Source organism: Gossypium arboreum, chromosome 3 (assembly GCF_025698485.1).
Source record: "Gossypium arboreum isolate Shixiya-1 chromosome 3, ASM2569848v2, whole genome shotgun sequence".
Lineage (NCBI taxonomy): Eukaryota > Viridiplantae > Streptophyta > Magnoliopsida > Malvales > Malvaceae > Gossypium > Gossypium arboreum.
In genome coordinates, this window is record NC_069072.1 from 64,691,582 (window position 1) to 64,716,272 (window position 24,691).

Consider the following 24,691-nt stretch of genomic DNA (forward strand, 5'->3'; position numbering starts at 1 on the left):
TACAAATACGCATCAAGAAATAATCAATTGCAGTCTAGTGCCTGAGCCCATTAGAGATTCAGTTTGGGCCTTGGCCCATTCGGACACAGTCTCAGATATAATTTAGGGCCTTGGCCCATCTCAGATACAATATGCAATAGTAGGAAATCAGAATCCTACCCACCAACCTCTACACACCATCTCCGTCCATCCCTACACACCATGTGGGGATTAAATCAACCCACCGATCCTTACACACTATGCTGTACCAAAATGCGGCCCATAATCAGAAATTTGCAGCAGAGCTGTCAGATAACAGGCTTAATGGCCTTTCAGACACTTCCTCCAAATAACAATAACCCACCCCGATGCATGCTATTATACAGTTACAGTTCATACATTCAGATATCATAATTCATGCTCGGTACGAAAATTAGACAGATATATCACCCATATAGAGGTCTAAGTAGGGCTTACCGACCCTTCAGTAGGTCCACAGTCGACTTGGGCGACCCATGCAACCTTAGACAATGTTTTAAAGAAACGGGCTCACACGCCCATGTGGCTTGCCCGCGTGGGCCCACACGTCTGTGTGGCCCACTCGGCCCAAATTGGCCTTGGCCGCGTGACCTATTTTTAATGTAACCCATGCTAGCTAAATATTCATATATGTTTTCACTATTTACTAATATGTTCCTTCAAAGTTGTCTACTTGAGTCATTGTTACTAAATTATTTATATCTTGAGCTACAGAATTCCAAATTAAGATCCGCTTGATGTTTTTGAAACTAGACTCAAACACTTTTCTACCATAAAATTTTTAGAATTTATAGCTTATCAAATAAGTACAGTAAAATCTTCAAATTTATCCTAATTCTGCTGTTTGACAACTTCAAACTTTCCTTACTAAAAAATATTTATCTCTTAGTATGAAATTTTGATGATGTTTTCATTTGTTTCTATTGAAAATAGACTCATTAAGGATTTAAAAATATAAATTTAAGCCTCTAATTATTGTTTTACAATTTTTGATGATTTTCCAAAGTTAGAATAGGGGAACCCTTATATCTCATAACTTACAATTTCATTGCCTACACTGTTTCTTCCATGAAAAACTATACTCAATAAAATTTAATTTCATATTTTATTCAACCTCTAACTCAATTTTCACTATTTTTGATGATTTTTCAAATTTTGACTACTGCTGCTGTCCAAAACTATTTTAGTGCAGAATGTTGATTTCCAAGTTTATAGCACTCTTATTTCCTTTCTCTACAATTTTTCGCATCATTTTCTCTTATTTCTCTTATTTCTCAAAAGCAAGCAATTTTGGCTTTTCGTCGAATCCTATTTTCTACATTTCAGGTGCACACCTTATCGTTTTTGCTGCTTCCGCAATCCCAAGATCACCAAAAACCTATAATCTACAATCCCAACTTTAGAATCAGTCTTAAACTAAGATTGAACCGTATTCACCTACCAAAAGGTCTAAGCTTGTCCGCTCATCACTTACCTTCTAACTTCACACAATTCCACCACTACTCAACACGAGGGAGATAGCAACCGAAACGAATTGCTGCTGTAAAAATAACCATGAAGAGTTCAACAAAGTTAAGAACAAATCCAAAGCCAAAACCAATCGCCCAAACAACACAAGAAAACACATACCTTATACACTTACCAAACAATCACCACTTCGAATCAAATCGACGAATGTTAATTCTAGCCTCACGATCAACTTCTAAACAGTCAACAAAATACCCCTTAATCCCTTATTCAGAGTAACATTCGAGATTAATAAAACGGAAACTTATCGTACAACACAATTGCATGCTTGCACAAAAGGGAAAAGATGAAGAAAGACAACAAAAACGGATAGGGAATTCAAAGGAAATTCGGCAACAAGGATCTATTATTTAGGAAAAAGAGGAAAATAGAAAATTGAAAGTGGGGGAGAAAAGAGAAAACGTCAGAAAGGTGGAAAAAAGTCCAAAATTTGAAAAAAAAAAACTAAACAAAAATATAATGCCCAAAAATCTGGTAACTCATCTCCTTAATTCTCTCCCTAACCTTCCACAACAACTCCACTACTCAAAGTTTCAATTTGACTAGGACTCCACCACACCACACGGCCAAGCAACAAAAATAATTCCCTTGCTCGCGTAGGGACTTGAACTCTAGACCTCCAACCCGTCAATACACACCTTAACCATCAGACCAACAAACCCATTCTGATATATTTTTACCAACTTTTCACTATAAGCCTACTGACCAGATATAGGACTTTATTCATAAAAATACCAAATTTTTCCAAGTCAAAGCTTGAACTTGGGACCTCATACACACACCCAGAACACTTAACCACTGAAGCAAACAGATATTTGTATCATATTTTTACAAAAACAAAAATATACATTTTTGGGGCGTTACAACCCATGTAACTTGATGGCATACCTGCATAAGTGTTTCTAGCATAGGACATCCACATTCCAAAGCTAAAATAGAAGGATGAAGCTGGAACGACAGAAATGTACAAGCGTACACAATCGCAACAAGTAATAAAGTGACAAGTAAATGTCGAGTTATCATACCCACAGAGACTGTGAAAAGAATTATTTATGAATGCAATTTAAAAAACTTTGGTGGAGAAAAATATTTTATTTTGAAGAAGTGATTAAAAACTAAAACTTTAACAAAGTAAAACAAATAAAGTAAAATAACTATACATGATTTCAAAAAGATGATTTTAAACAAGATGACATAATTGTGTTAGATTAATTACATTTCTTAACTTATAATTATTAAACTCATGTTTATGTTGTTACGAATAAATTCATGGCAACTCAATAATTCGCTAACTTATGAACATACTCACCTACCAAAATCCATTCATCTCTTGACTATATCTCTATGTCAATTCAAACGATTAAACAAATTTTAATAGGCAAATGTGTTAATGCACATACATACTTATGAAGTTAAAATAATCTCTTGTACATATCTCTATGCCAATTCAAACAATTAATTCAATCTCATAAGAACATAAAAGATTACATGAAGTAACAATGTATTTCTACCTTGAAACAGTTTAATCACAATAATCTTGCAAGTTATGCAAGGCAAATGTATCGTTAGATATCGTTGCTAATTTAACCCTCAGCTACCTTAGATGATTAAACATGCATTGATTAAGTATCGTGTCAATTAATTACAATTTCAATCCGTTTAAATAATTAATTCATTAGTTACCTTACAATTGTAATGCAAGAATAACTTAGTCACAGTTTTACTTAATCAAGCATCTTACCGAGGCCTATAATAACACAAACACAATTTTAATAAATTAAGTAGACGAAAGTGATCAACCTTACACGAATTAAATTTAAGCCATATCAATTAAATTAAACATTTCAACATCACAGATATTCATAGACAGGTTCATCATAACAACAATAAAAATTAAAAGGATAAGGAACAAGAATCAAATCCGGTGTTTCTCTGTGGCTTGACTGATTTGTTCCACTCTTCCTTCTCCACTTGTTCTTGTCGAACCAAGGCTGCTACGAACAGTTTAATGCTGCTCCAAATGATGGATGAATGAATCTTTTTCAAGAGGTGAAATCGGCAAGAGAATAAAGAAAAATGGATGGGAAAATTGAGAGAGAAGAGAAGAGATGAGAAAGTTGAGGTGTGTCTTCAAATAAACAGCCAAGGGGGGTTTTTATAGGTTGAGAAGGCTACTAAAAATAGCCAAAATCAGCAGCCAAAGAGCCCTCCCATGGCCGGCCACACATGTGGCAAGTTTGAAGTTCTTAAACTTGCTATATTAAGGTAGGGGCAAATCTAGAAAGGCACAAGGTTTGTTTGCAATTTGAAAAAGTCTTCAAGGGCCATTTTGCAAGATAATTAATCAGCCAAGAAAGCTGATTGGGTTAGCATGTGGGACGGTTTTGGACTGCCCAGTACTCGGTCGGTTCGGTTTTTCTTGGTTTAGCTCAATTGGGCCACTTTTCATAATTAATTAATAATAATTTATTTAATCCAAATTAAATTGGATATAAATTAAAATTAATTATATTATGAATTAATACACATAATTTGGACCGACTTAGGCAGAAAAATTAATTTGCCTTGATGCTTTAAAATTGTTTCTCGGTTTTGCACTTCTTGCGGTATCTGCCAACCGTTTTTCGCCCTTTGTGTAAATCTATCAAAGATTATCAAAATTAATCAAAATTACTTGTAAAATTATTAAAATTCATTATGTTAATAATTTAAGTACAAAATGATTATTTCATAATAATTATATATTTTTCGACAAGAATTTTACTGAACTTACATGAATTTGAGTTAAAAATGGTATGAAAAAGTGTGTATATTTTTTTGTTTCTAGAAACCGAGGAATGCCTTCCCAATGATGATTCAGGAATTCTCTAATACAAGCTTTGCAACAATATCATGAAACCGTCATACAATCATGTAGTTGGACTTTCTACTTCCTGTTCTTGAGACAAATTAACTAGAATTGTTGTCGAACTTAGACCACCTTTCTCTACATCGACGAACTGGGCATATAACTCTAGTATAGCATTTCTAGTTGAGCAATGCACATCAACCATTGACTCGACATCCATGTCACCTTTGAGTTCAAATGTAGCATACTCATTAACCAAATTCAAACAACGACACCAAATTTATTTATTTGACCTAATTTACTTTGTTAGGTTGATTTTCCAACTTCAGATTTTTTAACATCAACAATCTTCTCCTCAACATGCAAATCTACTCAAAATTTAACTATGAAAACCTATCCATATCAATCTTTATTTTATAGAAAAACTCTACCACCAGATATGAATTTTTTTTCAAATTGTTAGAAAAGACAGGACATAACTCACAAATTAGAAAAATGTGTCTTGCTAGAATTTTTTTTTTTTTTTAAGTTTTTCTTTCCCAAGATTCTTGGGTATTCTTGTGACCTGAAAATTCTGCCATGTAAAAGACTAGACGAACTGCAAATTTTATCCCAAAATTCTTGGGTTTCCAGAAAATTATTAAACTTCTCTCGATTTTTTTTAAATTTCAATCCAACAACCAATTCTTTTTAATATAATGGCTATTTTTTTTCAAATTAATAATTTTTTTAGAAAGTGGTTGTTGATGTGGAAAGTACAGAGGGGGAAAGCACGCTTTTGCCACTTGTACCCAAATCGGTCTATTTTTCTAAATTTAAAGAAACGTGGCCTATCTCCCTCATTTTCAAATAAAAAGGGCTTTTTTGTCTAATTTTGCATAATCTCAACCATCATATGATTATTAAGTAAGTTAAAATTTAGTTATCAAAAGAATATTTTTGCGAAAAGATGAGAATCATCTTTACTTTTTCTTCTACAATCGATGCAAACAAAGAAAAGAAAAGTTTCATACTCTCATTCCCCTTATGTTGTGAGCTCTCCATAGCAATTAAATGTGAATTTCTTTGACTTTTTTATGGATTATTAGCCTAAGTCAATAGTCAAGTAAGACCCATTCAATAGACATGATAACTATTAAGGTTTTTCTTATTTACTATTGTTGGAAGCTTAGAAAACTAAGAGATAGAAAGCTTGAATTATGAATGTAAATTTTTTTTTAAGCTTGATTCATGGAAGAAGCATGTCAACAAGATGATCTGTCACAATTTGTAGTGATAGGTTAGAGTCATTTCGGCATTTAATGAGCTTATTTTCAAGCCATTTCAGGTTATTTAGCTACATTTTCTATTTTTAGTAGCTTAGAGTTAATTTTAGTAAAATAAGTATTTTTACACTTTTTTTAATATTCCGATGAACCATTTGGCCAACTTGGGCCTAAGGTAGGATTAATGGGATACTTGAGTGTACAAGATGTCGTTCCAGGCCAAAGAACACAAAGGACGATGCTAGTGTCGCAACACCAACATGCAGCATCGCGACACCGAACATCAAAGCTACTAGGGCTAAAACAGACTTGACGTTGGGGTTCTTTGACGTCATGATGACGCTACAAAAACATGGATTAAAGCAGTTGTATTTTGACCTTTCATTAGTTAAACCCTAATTATTTCAAAGGTATTTTAGGCATCTTGTACTCCAAGTTTAACCTATAAAAGTTGCATTATAAACCTATGGAAAGGGGGATCGACCTAGTTAGATAGCTTTTCTTATATTATTTTATTTAGATTTTAGCTTAAGTTTTATGTTCACGTAAGCGAAGTTCTTTCTATTCCGATATGAAGACGATTGCGAGTGGAGAGTACTCTAAAACCGTGCTTCTATCGATTTATTCATGAGCATTTTCTTCATTATTTTCCTTTATTCATTTATTTACATTTCATTAACCTAATCAATTGATGTTTGCATGAATGTTGGGATTAATTCTTGTGCTTTATTCATATTTTGCATTATTTGGTTTCTTAACTGATTTATCGATTAAGTAATTATGTATGTAAAATTTGGTTTTTGTTCAAGAGTACTTAGTATACTAGGAAGTGATGACTCTAGTAAATTATCTAAATAGGTGAGACTGAGAGGGTATCCTATCGAGTATACCTTGTGTCAAACGGTGAGACCAAAAGGGTATCCATATGCCTAGGTGAGACCGAAAGGGTATCTTAGGTGGTAATCCTTAATGATGATGAGTCTGAGAGGATATTCTTAGCTAAGGATGGTAAATCACTCAGTTAAGGGTAATTGGTTTCTTAGTTGATAATTAGGTATTTAATCAATCATAAGCTGGGAGCTCGCATCATTGACACTTGGAATAGGAAATTCCATTAGGCTATTTTAGGTTAATTAATTTAATTATTTTAATTAATATTTTAATTCTACATCAACACTACTAATTCGTGACTCAGTTAGATTAATAATTATTTTTTATAATTAATTTAATAATAAATTTCTTCAGTCTGCAATTTCTTGGGTATAGTCCTCGGAATACTTTCCAAGTGTTTCGTTGTAAACAAAACTATATTACAATTTGACATGTTCACTTGTAGATACCATACTTAATTATATATCTTTTATTTGCAATATTTACACTCTCAACGTTAGCACGTCGAGAGGAGGTCATAAGGTAATGGGTTTAGTATATATTTATTCAAATAAACATTGATGAGTTTTTGCATATTTGAGAGAATTGATTAATCTTTTTGAGTTATATAAGTTTTCAAATAATTTGGGACTCCTAGATTATAGTTCTAGAGTCAGATCGAGATTTGATCACTGAAATTTGAGTAACGAAATTTTCAGACATTAAGGTTAAAATGGACCAAAAAGAAAATATGTATAACACGTTTTATTTGTAAATTTTGTATATTTGATAATGAGAAACTAATATTGTTTCTATAATTGTATCTTTGAATGAGTCTAAATACGAGAACAAAATGTCAAGGGACAACGAAAAGACAAGAACGAACAACAAACAACGAGTCCGATTTATGCTAACATATTTTTTTCATCACATAAGATAATTAAATATTTGGCTTGTGAATTCATTAATGTTAATTGTTGTTTTGGTTATGATTTATAATTGTTGATTAAATCATGGATTAAATGAGAAATTTTTGTTGATATGAGAACCTAAAATAAGTTAATAATTAGGCATGCGTGAACTATAAATACAGATGATACCTTGAAAGAAAATATATTGAATTAAATGAAATGCAAGGAGTAAATGGCAAAATATTAATGTTTTGTTTTACGGGTGGTAAGTTGTAATTCAACCTTGATATCTTGTTGAATTCTTGTATATATCTAAATTTGTGCTCACATAATTTAATTTCAATCAATGCTTTCATAGATAATTAATTGTAACCGAATAATATTGACATCAAACATGATGTGAGGTACTTATGAACTTAACTATTCGATTTTGAATGCGATATGTCGAAGTATATATATATATATATATATATATATATATATATATGTATACTTGAGATTGTAATATCATATTATGGTCATGTTAAGTATTTGATTATAATGTGTTTTGATAAATTTTTAATAAATAATAATGCTTAATTAATAGTGCTGAATGGAGTTACGAGTATAATTGGCATGCTATAAGGTCTGTTTGATAAGTGAGAGATCCAACACTTAATGCATGTTATATTTGATCCAACGCTTAATGTGTGTTATATTGCAATAGTTCTCTAATTCCTTGAGGGTCGAGAACATATCACTAGCTCAATTCCTTAAGGGTACGAGCGTATTCTGATGTAGTTTATGGGATCGATGCATTTATGTTTGATTAGCACATCAGTTCATATATTAGTGTGTCGATGGACTGGTTTGTGTATCATCCTCAAATCCAAGTCAGTTAAAAGGGCTAAACTAATAAAATGATCATGATATATATATATATATGATATTCAATTGTATTATAAAATGAATATTGAGATTGATTTGAGGTAAGTTTAACAAGATTTTAATACCCTGAGGGTGCCTTATTATCGGGATTAATGTCATTGATGTTAAGATATGACTAATTGGTATAATGTTGTATGTATACATATATAAATTTCTTATTTTTCATATCATTGATTATATATTGAATTCAAGTTATGTTAGCACTATAGATTTTTAGTAGATTGAAGTCTTAAAAGTATTCAGAGGTAATAGGTCAACTCAACTTGGACCATACTTGTACTGTTATTTATTTGTATGTGTAGTTATTGGCATCTACCTATGTCGAATATTATGGTCTAATATGAATTTGGTATGTTTTTGCTATAATGGACTTATAATATTTTGTGAGTTGAATTTTAATGGTTGAGAAGTGATTGAGTTGTATGAACTTAATGGTTAAATCCTTTATTTAGGTTTGTATGGTTGAGGTGTATTGATTGCTAGGTTGTTAGAATGTTGATTATGTTTTGGTTAGTTAAATCTGTGCAATTGATATTGGATTAATGTTTGCCTAAATTAGGTGTGAAATGATTGGTGTTTGTGCTTTACAATGCTTATTTTAGGCATTTCTATAATAATGTCTCAAAAAATTAAGAACATGTATCAAAACCTCAAGTACATAATTGATTATTTGGTGCATCTCGCAACCATACAAACAAACAAATTAATAAAATAAAGGAGATCTGTCTCAAATCACTATTGGATTTTGATAAATAGAATTAGGATTCAAATCTTAATTCGGTACTTAATTTTGCTTAATCCCTAATTGCATTAAAAAATATCATTTGAGATTTGTTAAACATGTTTATGTGTATAGTTGAATTTGTAAAAAATTTATTTTGTTTGAATGCTAATTTACTTGGTAATGAAAGTAGTTTTAATTAGAGTTGCTTCAACAACGTAATGTACATTACGTATTCGGATCCGACACTGTTTTGAGTGCAGGGTGTAACAAATTCCATACTAACATTTGTTGAAGAAATTATAAAAACATCGGACTCCCTGGAAAGACTTCGAATTTTAACAATGCTGCTTAATTACATGTATCGAATGCATATTTAGATACAAGTATATAAGAATTTGACAGTCCAAATACACGTAAAACAAAAACTTGAAATAATTGAATATACTCACATGGTATACATAACTATACAACACTTTCAAATACGTCCGAGTAATACAGGTTTTTAGTAGGGTAACTAACCTCAAGGGGATGCTACTGTAGGGCTCACTTTACAAACCTCCGCATTGAATCCACAATCCATTAGAAGCAGCAGCCATGCTCTTTGTTGTTCGGAGAGTTGATCTCTAGGGCCCTTAACCTCGACGAGTTTGGCTTCACCTTTGTAGTCCCCATGGAACCGCCAGAGCAACAAATCAGGCATTCCACTCAACCAACTGCGGTAATCCTGAGCGAGATGTCTACATAGAGAGGCCAAACAAGGACCTCTGATACATGAAACAGCTGCTCGAAGGTCGGAAAGGGAGTGTTGGTCCCAATTAACTCCTCTACAAGCTGTTCCCATATGCAATTCCCATGATGTTATGAGAATCTCTTCAGCCAAACCATCGTGGATTTTTTGTAGTTGGGGCTCGATAAGGCTCTTTCTTGCCAGATAAAAATGATCAGTATCCATATCCAATGGAGCAGTCTGCAAAAGGAAATATTTACTTATCTAAGAAACTCACACAAATTTAATACATAATTCTTCCCCCCACCCCCCTTCAAACAAAAAAAAAAAAAAAAGTGAAGAAAATTTTCAGAGAACTTGAATTGGTTATTAAGCCAAAGCCATGTACTCTTTCAAATGTTTGTTAGTTCCCTTTAATCCCATATTGCTCCTGCTTTTATTTTATTTTTTTAAGTACCTGTTTTAAAACATTCGGATAGGGTATACGGATGACTCTCCAAAGACCTTCCAAGTACATGGAAATTACTTAAAAGAAAATTAAACATCTGTACCTAACTCTCTCATCCGAGTAATATGGCTTTTGTCTTCAAATATATATGTATTCGAAGCAATCATGTTGAAGGATATAAATGGTATACTAGTATGTTATCATTTAAAGGGTGGAGAAAGTTTCGAGTTTCAGATTCTGTCTCATCACCCTTCCGATTGTTACGATTTATAACAGCTAAATTCACTGGCAAGTCATTTAGTTGAATATCTTGTCATCTCATAATCATGTTCATAGTAATTTATATTTATACAAATTTTGATATGTTAATAAATCGTGTTATATAAAATTTTAAACATTCAAATATTCTTATCTTTATCATGTTTTAGGTGGTCATGTCGTATCATGTACTCAGAATGAACCAAGCAACACAACCAAAATTTTCAAAGTGGCATTGCAATCAAATCAATACGTAAGCATGAAGAAACACATACTTGCATGTAATGAATTACAAAGCATCACCGACTTTTAAAAGCAATTCAAAATATTGTGTTTCTTTTATGACTGACATTGAGCATTGTACCTGGAATCTGGTGCGGAAAACATTTGGTACATCTGAAAATAAAATATCCCACATGAGAAGCCCGAAGATAGTCATCCATATACCACTCTCTGTATGGACACCCTGCCATCCACCTTCTGTTGCATAATACTGTAGAGCTAACTGTTCTACTCCACATTGCTCCCCATCTTCCCCATAGAACCGGCTTTTTCTACCAGCTTCACAGTTCAATGGTCTCCCTTGAATATGAACCTGTATGTCTCAGGATGAAAACTAATATAATTAGCTAAGTACAATGTTAGTTGGACTCTGGTGAGAGTGCCAAACATGGATGTGTCCAAGATTTTCATGTATTTCGAGAGTCATTGGAGGATCATATCCCATACCCATGTTCATATATGAATCAGACACGGCACGGGTATTTCAAGGAAAATGAATCTAGGTTAGGCATACTTCGAAACTTCTTAAGTGCACAGCTCAAGGAGCAAAACCAACACAAGGAAATAGTAGTGAGTACCTCTATTATCTTCCTCTTAAGAGATTCTGAAAAGCTTGGAGTTTTCCAGCGCCTAGGTGGTTTTGCCAAGCGAAGAACTCGCCTTTGTAGTGCCATTCTTGAACCGGCACGAACCCAAGGATCTAATAATCCAGCCTCAGCGACTGAAAGACTCTCATTGGGGCAGCCAATATGCTCCAAATCAACAGATAATCTTACGGTCCAATATCCCCTTCTTGCATCACAGGTGAAGCAATCAAGCAATCGCCTTAGTAAATGTATCGCATCCTTGTACCTGAGACAAGACAATTATAAAAATATTTTTAAAAAACCCAACATTTGTCTTGGATGTGGCTTTTTTCTTATGCATCAAGATCATTAACCAGGTTAATGAAAGTAGCACCATGCTCAATGAAATTTTATGGTTCACTTATGAATTCTCATAGTAGTTTATTCATTGTTGGATCATTGATGGTCGCTTTATTGTCTACCACTATCACCACCCAGCCAACGTTGCTACTTTTGCCATTTGCTACCACTACATCCAATTGCAGTTAGCAAAATGTTACTGAATTTTCATTTTTCTTAAAATACCTGGGTTGGACACTCATGTCCAACGCATATCCAGAATACAGGTATGGGGATATGACCTTTAAGGGACTCCAAATACATGAAACGGGTTGCACAAAACTGAACATATCTGTACCGAACAAAAGTTTGTATACGACACTCACACTAGAGTTTGAGTACCATAGAATACTACAATTGCTACTATTACTACTACACTCTTGCTACTGTTACTATCCAACCAGAACCATCTTATTTTGAAATAAAAAAAATCTTTTAAGTGATCATTGATGGTTGTGCGCATAAATCATTCAATCAAACAATGGCAAAGCCTAGAAAGATAAAGAATTTAAAAGATAATTAGTTCCCCATAATGTCATCTTAATAGACAAGAGATAAGTCAAAAAATGATAAGGGGGATTTTATTTTTACTTATACCAAAGAATCATGTTCCATACCTACGCTCACACTCAAGGAAGGAAATTCCAAGCAAGATTACTTTAGAATACACCCATGATGCTGAGAAGCATGATCGAAATATAGCCATTAAATCAGGACTTGTGGAATCAATCAATTTCTCGGGACAGCAGGATATACGGGAATCAGCTATCATGATGCATCTTAAAACCAACTCAAAGTTGTTTTCATCAAGAGACTGATCAATTACTTGAGCCACTTCAATGGCCTGCAACACATTACAATTATATGTGGCAAAGGACAACAAAATTTCAACTGGTATAATCAAATAGAGAGAAATCAAGACCTCTTCATATGCAAGTAAGTCACTTTCATTCGAGAAAATCTGTTCTAAAATTATGCAGTTGTAAGTAGGATACTTGACAATCCTGAGATCCACCAGTAGGAATGCCGACAGATCCTGTTCTCCATTTAGGAAGAAAAGCCTCTGCAGTACAAAACAAGACTCATTATATTAAATTGTTAAACACCATATGGGGTATCACGGCAGTATTCTGGGGCAGAACTAGTACAAGCACCTCAGCACGCCAAAAAAGGGATTCAGCTTCTGGAGATGCCCTAATACAAATCTCGGTTCTGTCCCAAATTAACCGTTGTAGAACAGGGCTGCAAATTATATACCAACAGTAATAAGTCAGAATTAACACGTACAATTGGGCTTTTGCAAACTACATAAAATTGATGAATTGTTGCTATAAAATAATATTTACCATGATCCACCTTTATAGCAGGAAAGAAGAGATGCAATAAGATTTTGCTTTCTTGATCCGTGATTACATTTCTGAACACTCAACAGAATACAGAGGACCATCAAAGAAACAAAGTAAGAAACACATACTTGATACCATAACGGTTAATAGAAGCAAAAACCATGGGTGTACTGGACTATTACATAGAAATTCAGTCAACAAATGACTACTTAGAATAACGGGAAATGAGGAGCACAAAACAAAAAAATTGTTTTGATGATTAAAATAGCCAAGCAACGCCTGACTTTTAAAACACTAGTATTGTGTTAGAAGTGTGTGCTACTACTACATCCTAAACAAAAAAGAGGTGACAAAGAACAATTAGTGCAACATAAGGAAAAGCAGCTAGTGCAAAAATAGCAGGCAACAACCATGCTTTCAGAAATGTGGTTCCCTGAATCTTATCTCGATTGCGAGACTAACGGATTAAGCCATGCCAATAGGATTATTCTCACTGAAAATAAGATGCTTAAAATACCCGATTTTGCACAGATCCGCTAAAATAAGAAAGCCAATTTGAGATTGGAAAGGCAACATCTATTGCAAACCTTAAACTCATGACTGAACTAAAGAAATGAAGCTAGTATCAATGTTCGATCTAATGCATTTATTTACTTTTGAAAAATCACATCAATAAGTTTAGGTGGCGGAAGGATAACCAGTAGTAGGGCCAAGGCATGGAACTGTTGGCAGTGGCAATCAAACCTGAGCTTTACAAGCAAAGCATCTGATCCCTACCAACTCAACCTACGCTGTTGGCAAATCAAAATTTCCATATAATTGTTACTGTAGTGAATAGACATAAAATGTTTGACCCGTATCTGTCCACACAGCAGATCTCTTAATGTGTAGTCATCAGAGGCCAATCCATTAGTTTAGGAGCATAAACTATGGAATCAACCAAAATTAGGAAGACCCAACCAAAATGCTCCATTTCCTACTTGTATTATATTCAAACTTAAATGTGCTTTAACTACATGTTGACCTCAAATCATGCTTGTAAATAATGATGAACAGTAAAACTACAGTCATTCTTTAAGAGAAATATGATGGGATAAAGGCATAAATGTGGTGCTACATTAATTCAAGAAAACGTAAACAGTTGAAAAATATATGCAATAAAAATGGGAATCTTCCATAAGAGTAGCTTAGCAGAAATCAAAGAGCGCATGTAAGAAAAGCCCAACTGTTTGAATTAGATCACCATTTTCATTGATTTATATGAACTTCTTACCTAACTGTTGGAATTAGATCACCATGTCATTGATTTATATGAACAAAAGATGATAATATGTTTCAATTTCGTTATCATATAGATACAGCTAGATAATTCATTATCAGTGCTTTAACTCTGTAGAAAATGTTGCTTCATATGTTCAAAAACATACACAAACAGACACAAAAGTTCCAATAAAGAATAATCAAAGTACAAAGAAATTATTGTAGGAATATTCTGTAAATATTTTAGGAATATTTTGTAGATATTTTTTTTATTAAAATCCCTTATTTTAAGGGATCATATCTCCTATTTAGTATCTTTCCTAACTTAGAGTTTCCTAAAATAGTGTCATAGGTTGTATATAAAAACTCTGATTTATGTTCTATTTAGTATAAAAAATACTCTGATTTCTACATGGTATCGAGCTTAGGTTACGATTTCTTTTCAACCTAGACCATGTCCAAACTCCTTCTCCTACTTGGAGATTACTTCAAATCCAGAAAATTTTTCTAGTTCCGATGCTCCATCGATTAAATGCAGTCGACTATCACCGCCATCGATTGAATGGCAACAATTTTCTTGAATGGTCCCAATCGGTTAAGATTTTCTCTTGGGCGAGAAAGATTGGACTACGTTCTTGGTGAAATCAAGAAGCCTCTTGTGGATGATCTGGTTTTGCTAAGTGGATGCGTGACAATGGTCGAGTTATGACTTGGCTCCTTCATTCCATGACCCCAGTATAAGCGAAACTTTCTTCTTTACACCACGTACCGCTGAAATTTGGAGTGCAATCATGAAACCTACTCTAGCACGGATAACATTGCTGAATTATATCATTTGAAGATCAAGCGACCACTCTTAAACAAGGAACCATGCACATTACTCTACTACAATACCCTTACGCTCTTTGGAAACAATTAGATTTGTATGCACATTATGATTGGGTAGATCCAAGAGATCTTTGCTCTTTATCGACAAATTGTTACTCAACGAAGACTTTTCAATTTCTCCAAGGCTTAAATAAGAACACGGACGAGGTTCGCGGCGGGTCTGGCTATTTCTCCTCTTCCCTCCTTGAAAGGCTTTCTATGGTCAAGAAGGAAGAAAGCCGAAGGTGTGTGATCTTGTCGATGAACCATCTTCCACTTCGAAAGATCGCCTTATTGACCCATCAATCATCTCCCTCTTCCAAGCGGGAGACCTTGGTGTGATCATTGCAAAAGCCCGCCACTCTAAGGAGAAGTGTTGGAAGCTTCATGGTAAGCCTCGGGATGGAAGTCCAAGCACTCTCAAGATAATAAATCAAGCCTTGTTGCCACTTCATCACTAGTTTCACTAAAGAACAGATTGCTGAACTTCAAAAACTATTTGGAAAGTTTCAAGGGTCTTGTGAGGGTAATCTGGTCATAAAAGATCCAGAAGGTAACCTTTCTTCTACTGCATTTTTCTCCTCCCAGTTGACTCCTAATTGGATCCTCGATTCTGGTGCTACGGATCATATGACTGGTAACAAGGCATTGTTTCACAATTTTTTCCATACCTTTGGTAAAGCTGTCAAAACGGCTGATGGTACCTTGTGCAAAATAGAGGACATGGCAATCGTTATTCTCAATGAACAGATTGCACTTAAAAATGTTCTCTTTGTACCAAATCGGCGTGCAATCTCATCTCTGTTAGTAAATTGTCCACAGACTTGCCTTTGCTCTGTAATTTTTAATGATCGTGATTGTACTTTGCGAAGCCTCGAACTCAAGAAGATGATTGGTAAGGCCACTTGCATAATGGTCTCTACATCCTCCCTACCTCTCCTAAAATCGAGATCTCCAAGTCATTTACCGCTTTAGGAAAAGTTGATCTTGTTATGTTATGGCACTTTCGTTTAGGCCATCCTAGTTTCCAATACCTTGCAAAATTGTTTCTGCTCTATTCATTAATAAAAGGCCTAATTCTTTTTCTTGCAAAGTTTGCTCTCTTGCCAAACATACTAAATCATCTTATTTTCCTTCTACATACAAGCCTTCTTACCCTTTTGCTTTGATCCATAGTGATATTTGGGGCCCTTCTCGGGTGAAGAATGCTGATAATTGTAAGTGGTTTATCACTTTTATTGATGATCACATGAGGATAACTTGGACTTATTTGCTGAAAGATAAATCTGAAAGCTGCTAGTGTTTTTGTGCAATTTTATAACATGGTTCTCACTCAATTTGGGTCTAAAATCCAGCTCTTTAAATCGATAATGGCGGTGAATTTTTGCTAGGTCTTTAGGTGATTTTTTAAGGAAAAAGGCATAGTTCAGATTAGTTCTTGTGTTGGAACCCCACAAAAAAGCGGCATTGCCGAAAGAAAAAATAGGCACCTTCTTGAAGTTACTCGTTCTCTTCTATTTACCACTAATGTTCCTAAATATTTGTGGGGAAGCCTTATTAATCGCCACATATTTAATCAACCGGATGCCTAGTAAGGTTTTAAAATTTCAAACGCCTCAATCTATATTTTTGCAACACTTTCCTCATTTTAAGCCTATCTCCTCCATTCGCCACTTAAAATTTTTGGTGCACTGCTTTTTATCCAAAATATTGCTCCTAATAAGTCCAAGTTAGATCTAAGTCTTTAAAATGTGTATTGGTTGGGTATTCTTCACTTAAGAAGGGTTATAAATGCTATCATCCTCCTTCTAAACGATTTTTCACCACTATGGATATAACATTTAATGAGCGAATTCCTATTTCACTCAGCTGAAATTGTGGGAAACATGGAGTGATTTTCAGCCACAACAGTATCTCCTCCTAATCTTCATTCTCAACCTTCGAATTGCCATTTTGTTCGCCATTACTGCAGATCATCACTGTGAATGCTCCCATTGATTCTCCTGTAGTACCTATGACTAATTCACCTACACTCACTTTAAACACTCTTCCGAAAATACACCTACTCCAATTGACGGTCTTCAAAAACACCACCACCCAAACAACTTCGTGTCTACACAAGAAAAGAAGACATATCCCCGAGACTGTTTTGCAATCGATTCTTGCCGAGAATTGGATTTGGGTCCGATTGCGAAATGGAAGAAGAAATCAAGAAGTCCACTACTCTAGATGACTTTCCTATTGCTATTAGAAAAGGGGTTAGGCAATTGCACCAAGCATCCTATTGAAAAATTTCTTGGTTATAATTCATTGATGCCGTCTTTTCAAGCATTTACAACAACTTTGGATAAAGGACAAGTTCCCACAAGCATAGTTGAAGCTCTAAAGGATCCAAAATGGAGAAGGGTCATTGAAGAGGAAATTTGTGCACTAGAGAAAAATGCTACTTGGACCATTACGGACCTTCCTCAAGGAAAAAAGGTCGTCGGTTTGTAAATGGATCTTTCTGTAAAGTATAACTCCAATGGCGGTATCCAACGATACAAAGCTAGACTAGTGGCCGAGGTTTCACGCAAACATATGGGATAGACTTCACGAAACTTTTGCACTGTGGCAAAGCTTAACACTATTCGAGTACTCCTAAGTTTGGCTGTAAATTGCGATTGGAAATTACACCAACTTGATGTAAAAAACGCATTTCTTAATGGCAAGCTTGAGGAAGAAGTCTATATGCAATTGCCACCTGGCTCAAAGTCTATTGAAGGTAGCAACAAGGTTTGCAAGCTCAACAAGTCTCTATACGGGTTAAAACAATCACCCGAGCTTGGTTGAGAGGTTCACTAAAGTCATTCTTCAAAATGGCTACAAGCAGTCCCTTGCCGATCATACGCTTTTCATCAAGGTAACTTCTACAAATAAGAAAGCTATCCTAATTGTGTATGTGGATGACATCATTCTTACTGGAGATGATGAGGAAGAGATTAGCAATTTGAAGAAGTTGTTAAACAGGGAATTCGAAACCAAGGACTTGGGAAAGCTAAGGTATTTCCTAGGAATGGAGGTGGCAAGATCAAAAGAAGGACTTGTGATCAACCAGAGAAAGTATGTACTTGATTTACTCAAAGAAACTGGTTTTCTTGGCTGTAAGCCGGCTGATACACCAATGGAGGCAAACTTGAGATTCAATAAAGAAGATGAGTCCTTAGTAGACAGAGAGAAATTTCAAAGGTTAGTTGGGAAACTAATCTACTTATCCTTGACAAGGCCAGATATAGCTTTTCCCGTAAATGTGATAAGTCAACACATGACTAATCCTCTTGAAGAGCATATGGCGTGACAAATAGAATTCTCAAGTACTTGAAGAAAACTCCGGACACGGCTTAATGTTTAAGAAGACACAAGATGAATCTGTTAAGATTTTTACAGACTCTAGTTGGGTGGAGATCTCACCGAAAGAAGATCCACTAGTGGGTCTTGCACTTTTGTTTGGGGTAACCTTACAACTTGGAGAAGTAAGAAACAATCTGTTGTTTCAAGAAGTAGTCTTGAAGCTGAATTTAAAGCACTAGCTTTGGGGATATCTGAAGGAATTTGGCTACTTAAATTACTAAAAGAACTTGGCACAAATCGGAGGATCACTTTGAAGTTTTGTGTGATAATCAATCGCCATTCAGATTGCCAAGAACCCGTTCAACATGATCGAACAAAGCATGTTGAAATTGATAGGCATTTTATTCTTGATCAAGTCAACAAAAAGACACCACTCTTTCTTACATTCCTTCGAAGGACAGATTGCGACATTCTTACCAAGGCTTTGCCAAAACACATGTTCAATAAATTCCTATTCAAGCCGGGATTATACAATGTATATTCTCCACTTGAGGGGAGTGTAGGAATATTCGTAAATATTTTAGGAATATTTTGTAGATATTTTTTATTAAAATCCCTTATTTTAAGGGATCATATCTCCTATTTAGTATCTTTCCTAACTTAGAGTTTCCTAAAGTAGTGTCATAGGTTGTATATAAAAACTCTGATTTATGTTCTATTTAGTATAAAAAATACTCTGATTTCTACAATTATTTAGAGAAAATCCTAGTTGATTGTTCATGATCCAATAAACCCTTTTGTAGTAGAACTTTAGTAGCATCAAAGACATTATGGTAAAAGAAAAAGAAAGAAGTCGATAAGAAATATTGACCTCTTCATATTGAAGACAAGTTCTGTTTTTTTTCCTTCCATTTTTTCTGTTTTCATGGGGCAATGCAAAGCTCAACTTCCTTATATGTTTTCTCAAAATAAAAAAATTGCAAATATTGTATGGTCATTGGCCAACAACATCTACACATGATGATGAGAAAATGGAAAAGGAAAAGAACTTTAAGCTAGAAATTCTAGTGGGTTGTTAGATGACCATACTGGCAGATGATTTGGCCAGTGGCACATGACACTGGCATAATAATAATTACATTCCAAGCCTAAAACACTACACCAGGATAAAAAGAAATGCTTTTACAGAGTATAGATTTGCTATAGTGACACAAAGAACAATAGGAAGTAGACATAAAAAATCCAAACCTTTCTAAGTGTACATAAAATGTCACGAAGCTCAGAAACAGTGAGCAGACTCAAAAGGTCCTTCATTTCATCATCATGTAGTTTAGTTGTATCTTCAAAGAGATACAGATAGCCAGCTGCTGCAATGTCACATAAATAAGTTTTTGCTGTCAGGAAAGACTTTGGTATAGAAATAGGAATAATTTTAGTAAACTTAAATTACCAGACAGCTCCTTGACAGCTTGTTGAGGATTACATATTTCAGGGTACATAATGGTAGACAATCGAAACCAAGGTCCTGAATTTTAAAATAAAATAAAAAAGCATGACAATGAAATTTATTGACCATGGAAACAAATGCGCAATTTTGGACAATGTAAATTAGTAGGTTGACAACTTCGTATAGCACAATGTCAAAGACTCTTCTTCTACAAGTATCACACATGCATATTTAAAGACAAAGAAAGAACAACCATCCTTATAGAGACTGTGGATCTCCATTTGAATGGATAGGGTTGAAGACACAATCAAGGCTGTTTCTGATGACAAATAGTCACTGAGTAAGCACAAATAAACTCAATATGGAAAAGAATCTTAGTAGCTTTTAACAGTTTTAGCTGTTTACATCTATTGATAGTAAAATGAACTTGTAGAAACTTATTTAACAATGCAAAATAAATTAGCTCTTAAAAGAATCCAACAATAAAAACTTGAGTAGATCACTAATCCAGTATATTCAGTTCGTAATTCAGAAACACAGAAAAAAATAATCATGATCCAAAGCCTACCTACTTAAGTCGATCTAAGTTCAATGTTAAACAGCCAATAGAATCGATGTATAAGGACTAGTAGTGAAGAATGGAGCTATACATGCAGGTATAAATAACAAATTGAACTCAGAGATTGTGAGGGAGAGGATATTATACAAACTTAATTTGTAATACAAAACCTTTCCGTGTATAAAGTCGAACAAAAAGCCTCTGACTATCCTCTGATAATGAAGTGAATGATTCTGCCAAAAGATGATAAAGATATTAAAACCAAGTAGAACTTTAAATGACAGGAAAAAACGGAAACCAAGATTTGAAGCGGTACCGATGAATTTCTTTTCATCTTTTGTGAAAAGGTGAGGGCTACTAGTTAGAACCTCCTTTAGTAACAAACAAAAATTTTGCTGATATTTTGTCGTATTAGGTGGGCGGTTCTTTGCAAATTCAACTACTTGAAGAGCTTTTTGCCACAAATGTAAAGCCTCAAATTCATCACATCCGTTTTTACCGTTAAATATAATGTTCTGACACACAATCTGAATTGGAACAGCATCAAGAGAACGTTTAGGAACAGATATCACATACCCCTGCAAGAAGCCTAAAGTGAGATGAGAAGAACTAGAATCTTATCAGTTTCCATTATTTTAATAAATTTAAGAGTGTGACAATTTGATTGATTAAAAGAGTATGACTAAATAAATACTTCTAAAGAGAGAAAGAGAGAAGAATATATGATAATACCAACATTTTCATTAAGGTGATTATCTACTACATAAATCAATTATATAGCCATTTCTTTAGCCAGGTATATGTAGCCTATTCAGAATTACATAATCAAAATGTTTCGAGAAAAGCATGTCACGGATGTATTTCCTTCCCAAAACTTCAGAAGCTTGTAAAAATGAAATGTTCATGACACATGTAGGATGTTTTAAAAAGATTACAGTTAGAGATGCCAACACAGGGAAGAAAGGGAGGAAGGACGATGACTTTTAAGAAATTAATCTAGGATTCTTCACACAAACACACCCAAGAATAAATACATAAATAAATAATAAATGGAATCCTAGCCAGTTGATTGAGAACTTAGGTCCCTAGAGTGATAAACCTCCACTGTGACAAGTTTGGCACTTAGGTGGAGGAATCAAATTAAATGAGTGTAGAGTTCTTTTTTTTTTTCCCTTTTACCTCTTATCAGCTTTTCTACTACTCTTGAATGATAACAAATAATTTCTGACACCTCATTTCCACTGGACTCACTTTACCTACAGGTAGGTTGAGGTTTTCTGAACATGTTAGTTTATTCACACTCTTTCCTTCAGTCCCATTTAAAAGGAGTTATTAATTCATGTCCTTCCCTTATTCATTTTATAGTCCATTCAATGCTGTATATATGAACATTACATTCATAAGAGTAGCCATGCCGAAAAAAAAAAACTGAACATGTTTCTTTTGAACTACATCACCTCAAAGCTCAAGCAGTACTTTTCAATCAGAGGAGATAAATACTGAGCTAACTCTAGAGGGAGATAACCAAGCACTTTACAGCATGCAGAACTTGCAGAAAGAACCTGATTAAATAAGAAAACAAGGTGGTATTAGTAGTTTTTTCCTGCCCCCCCCCTCCAAAACCAAAAAAAAAAAGGGAAAGAAATAAAAGGTCAATATAGTATTATGCAAAATGCAAAGGCAAAAGCAAGTGAACCTTGATAGCATTTGAATCCTTAATATTATCAGGGTCTCTCAGAAGAGATATGTTTGCCCCTAGATTCACCTCTTTTTCATCACTAAACTTACGACCGACGATAAAAGTATCAATAGCCATCCCAGATATGCTGTCCACAGTTCCATCCATATGATTTCTGGACTCCTCATTATCAGTGGACAATGCAGAAAAGTAAACCATGGTGTTTGCCCTTCCATCACTGATTGGATTTTCTGCAGAACCAGCCACATCAATTTGTTTAACACTCTCAGTATGCGGCAATTGTCTGCACTGATCATGGCTTTTTTCTTCTCTTGGATCAATCTTCGAGAAGCAACGAGTGACATTCTCTTCACAGTCAGAACAATTCTTCCTAAGGTCACTACTCAGCAGCCGTTCTGATTCATCCGAGGAAATTTGAAGCTTTGACTGAGAGCAACCAAAGTTTAATTCCAGAAGTGTCCGCTGTGTCAGCTTCCGCTTGGTTCTTCTAGAAAGACATCTGTCTGAACCCATTAAGTCATATTAGCAGATATAAATCAAATAAGAACAAAAATATAATTGAGTATCCAAAACACGCACGTGTACAAATGAGTTATTGAAAGGTCATGTTCTTTCATTCTTATTCAAATATAAGTTGGATGAAGGTCGGATACAAATACATGAGAAAAAATGAAGAGTATGAAGGCCATTTCCCTATATCCATATCTGAAACCAGACTGAGATACATGAAGAAAATTAGGTCTGTTTTTGGAAATGTATGACACGAATGTCGGGCATGGATACATGAGGGGAAAATAGCAGTAGGAGACGCGGGGCAATATATATAGCTAACCAATAGCATTGAAAACAAGAGAAAAGGAAAATACCCAGATGAGAATTGATAGTGTAATCTTCACCACGAACTTTGCTCCCACAAACAGGGCAAGTTACCAAATCAGAACTGGATATTTCAACTTTGCCTTTGGAAGATTCAGTTTCAGTCAAGCCTCCATTTTTATCAGACAATAGATTCAAAGAGCTCTAAAAAAATGTAAAATCAACGTCAATTTTACCTTTCTATAAGATAAGAGCAAATAAAAGAAAGCGAGAGAGGATTACCCGGATAGGCGAAAAGAGAATAGATTGAAGGTTGGGAAGAAAACGGCGGCGCTTGCCGATCAATCTGCTTAAACTTTCTCTTCCAGTTAGCATTTGCAGCAGATAATTTCAGATCAGTTTGCCGTAATTATCTGCAAGTTCGCCATCAATTTGAAACCCTAGCTGGCTAGTTTCCCTCCTAAGATTGGCGGCGATTCTCTTACTCCCGCCAAATCGGGGTTATTTCATTGTGAGACTTTGATGATAATAACGGGCCGTTGGTTGGAGAATGGGTGCTTCGAATATAGGCAAGATAAGGCCTTTGAAAATAACGAGCCGTTGGTTCGAAAATGCGCCTCATTTAGTACCAACATTCAGTACCGAATTGATGTACTCGGTCAAGTTTAACGTCATGTGCCCGTATTGTATGTCCCTGTCATACGACTGCATCCACTCTTTAAACGGTATATTTGAAACATATGTCGCACCGTAGGGTATTAATGGTGCTTAAGTTGTTCAACTTTTGATAGAAAACATATTAGACGGGCTCGTAACCTATCGATAAATAGGAACCAATTAGTGCAATGAAATAACCCCGCAATTGAAAATTCAATGTGCCGTGAATGCATAGTTGGAATTACAAACTCATGTCGATGACTAGATCTCACTCAGTCGTCGAAGGATATTTTTTGTAGCAATTGGATCCCACATGTCGTATATAGTACTAATGATGAGTGCGATCCTAGAGGGATCCGTGACGATAAATCACTGAAAGTATTCTGGGTCCCCTATCCAATATGACACATATGTCGGGCTGCGGGAAATAAGGCGGCACAACTGGCTAAGGAAGAAATCTCAGTCATATGTCATTTCTCTAGGAGTTATTGTGAACGATATACGTAGAATCTTCCGATTACTGTCCTAAACAACGACAAGCAACAGATGTTGCTGATACATTTGGTATAATTAGGTGCTGTCAATTTGGACCATAGGCTTGCAATGCTGAAATGACTCTCTACATTGCTCAAAGGTCCAAAAGAATTGGTAGAATACTTTTTTCCCTAAGACCAACTAATCGTCACAGTACCCTGGATGCATTTCAAGGTCAGTTACGGAACCTAGTACATACTGATCCAATACCTAACACCATTGTCGTAGATAGTTATATGAACCCTCTCCCTCGTGATGCAACTTCTCCATAGCTTTCTGTTTACAACCCACACTTTGTAATATGTTGGAGTATACTAGTACTGACTACGTATGTTCGCAATCAGCACCAGTATTTCAATTCGGGGATTGGCTTTACCATCAGTAAAATAATGTCAGCAATCATGTC

At 34.8% G+C, this 24,691-nt stretch overlaps 1 protein-coding gene across 2 annotated transcripts; it reads right to left on the reverse strand.

Moving 5' to 3' along the window:
• Positions 1–9,423: 9,423 nt before the first annotated feature.
• On the reverse strand, positions 9,424–23,804 carry LOC108465039 (fanconi-associated nuclease 1 homolog). Of its 2 annotated transcripts, none has more exons than XM_017765343.2 (15): positions 23,377–23,804; positions 23,145–23,298; positions 22,276–22,781; positions 22,037–22,141; positions 20,896–21,157; positions 20,750–20,812; positions 20,024–20,098; positions 19,822–19,937; positions 13,117–13,187; positions 12,925–13,012; positions 12,693–12,833; positions 12,388–12,614; positions 11,384–11,657; positions 10,888–11,118; positions 9,424–10,057 (listed from the first exon to the last, which is right to left on the reverse strand). In XM_017765343.2, the coding sequence occupies exons 1-15, from the start codon at positions 23,467–23,469 to the stop codon at positions 9,611–9,613; spliced, it is 2,853 nt and encodes a 950-aa protein (XP_017620832.1). In that variant the 5' UTR covers positions 23,470–23,804; the 3' UTR covers positions 9,424–9,610. The 2 variants fall into 2 exon arrangements, with proteins under 2 accessions (XP_017620832.1, XP_017620831.1); XM_017765342.2 differs by having other exon boundaries at positions 19,822–19,940.
• Between the last annotated feature and the right edge of the window lie 887 nt (positions 23,805–24,691).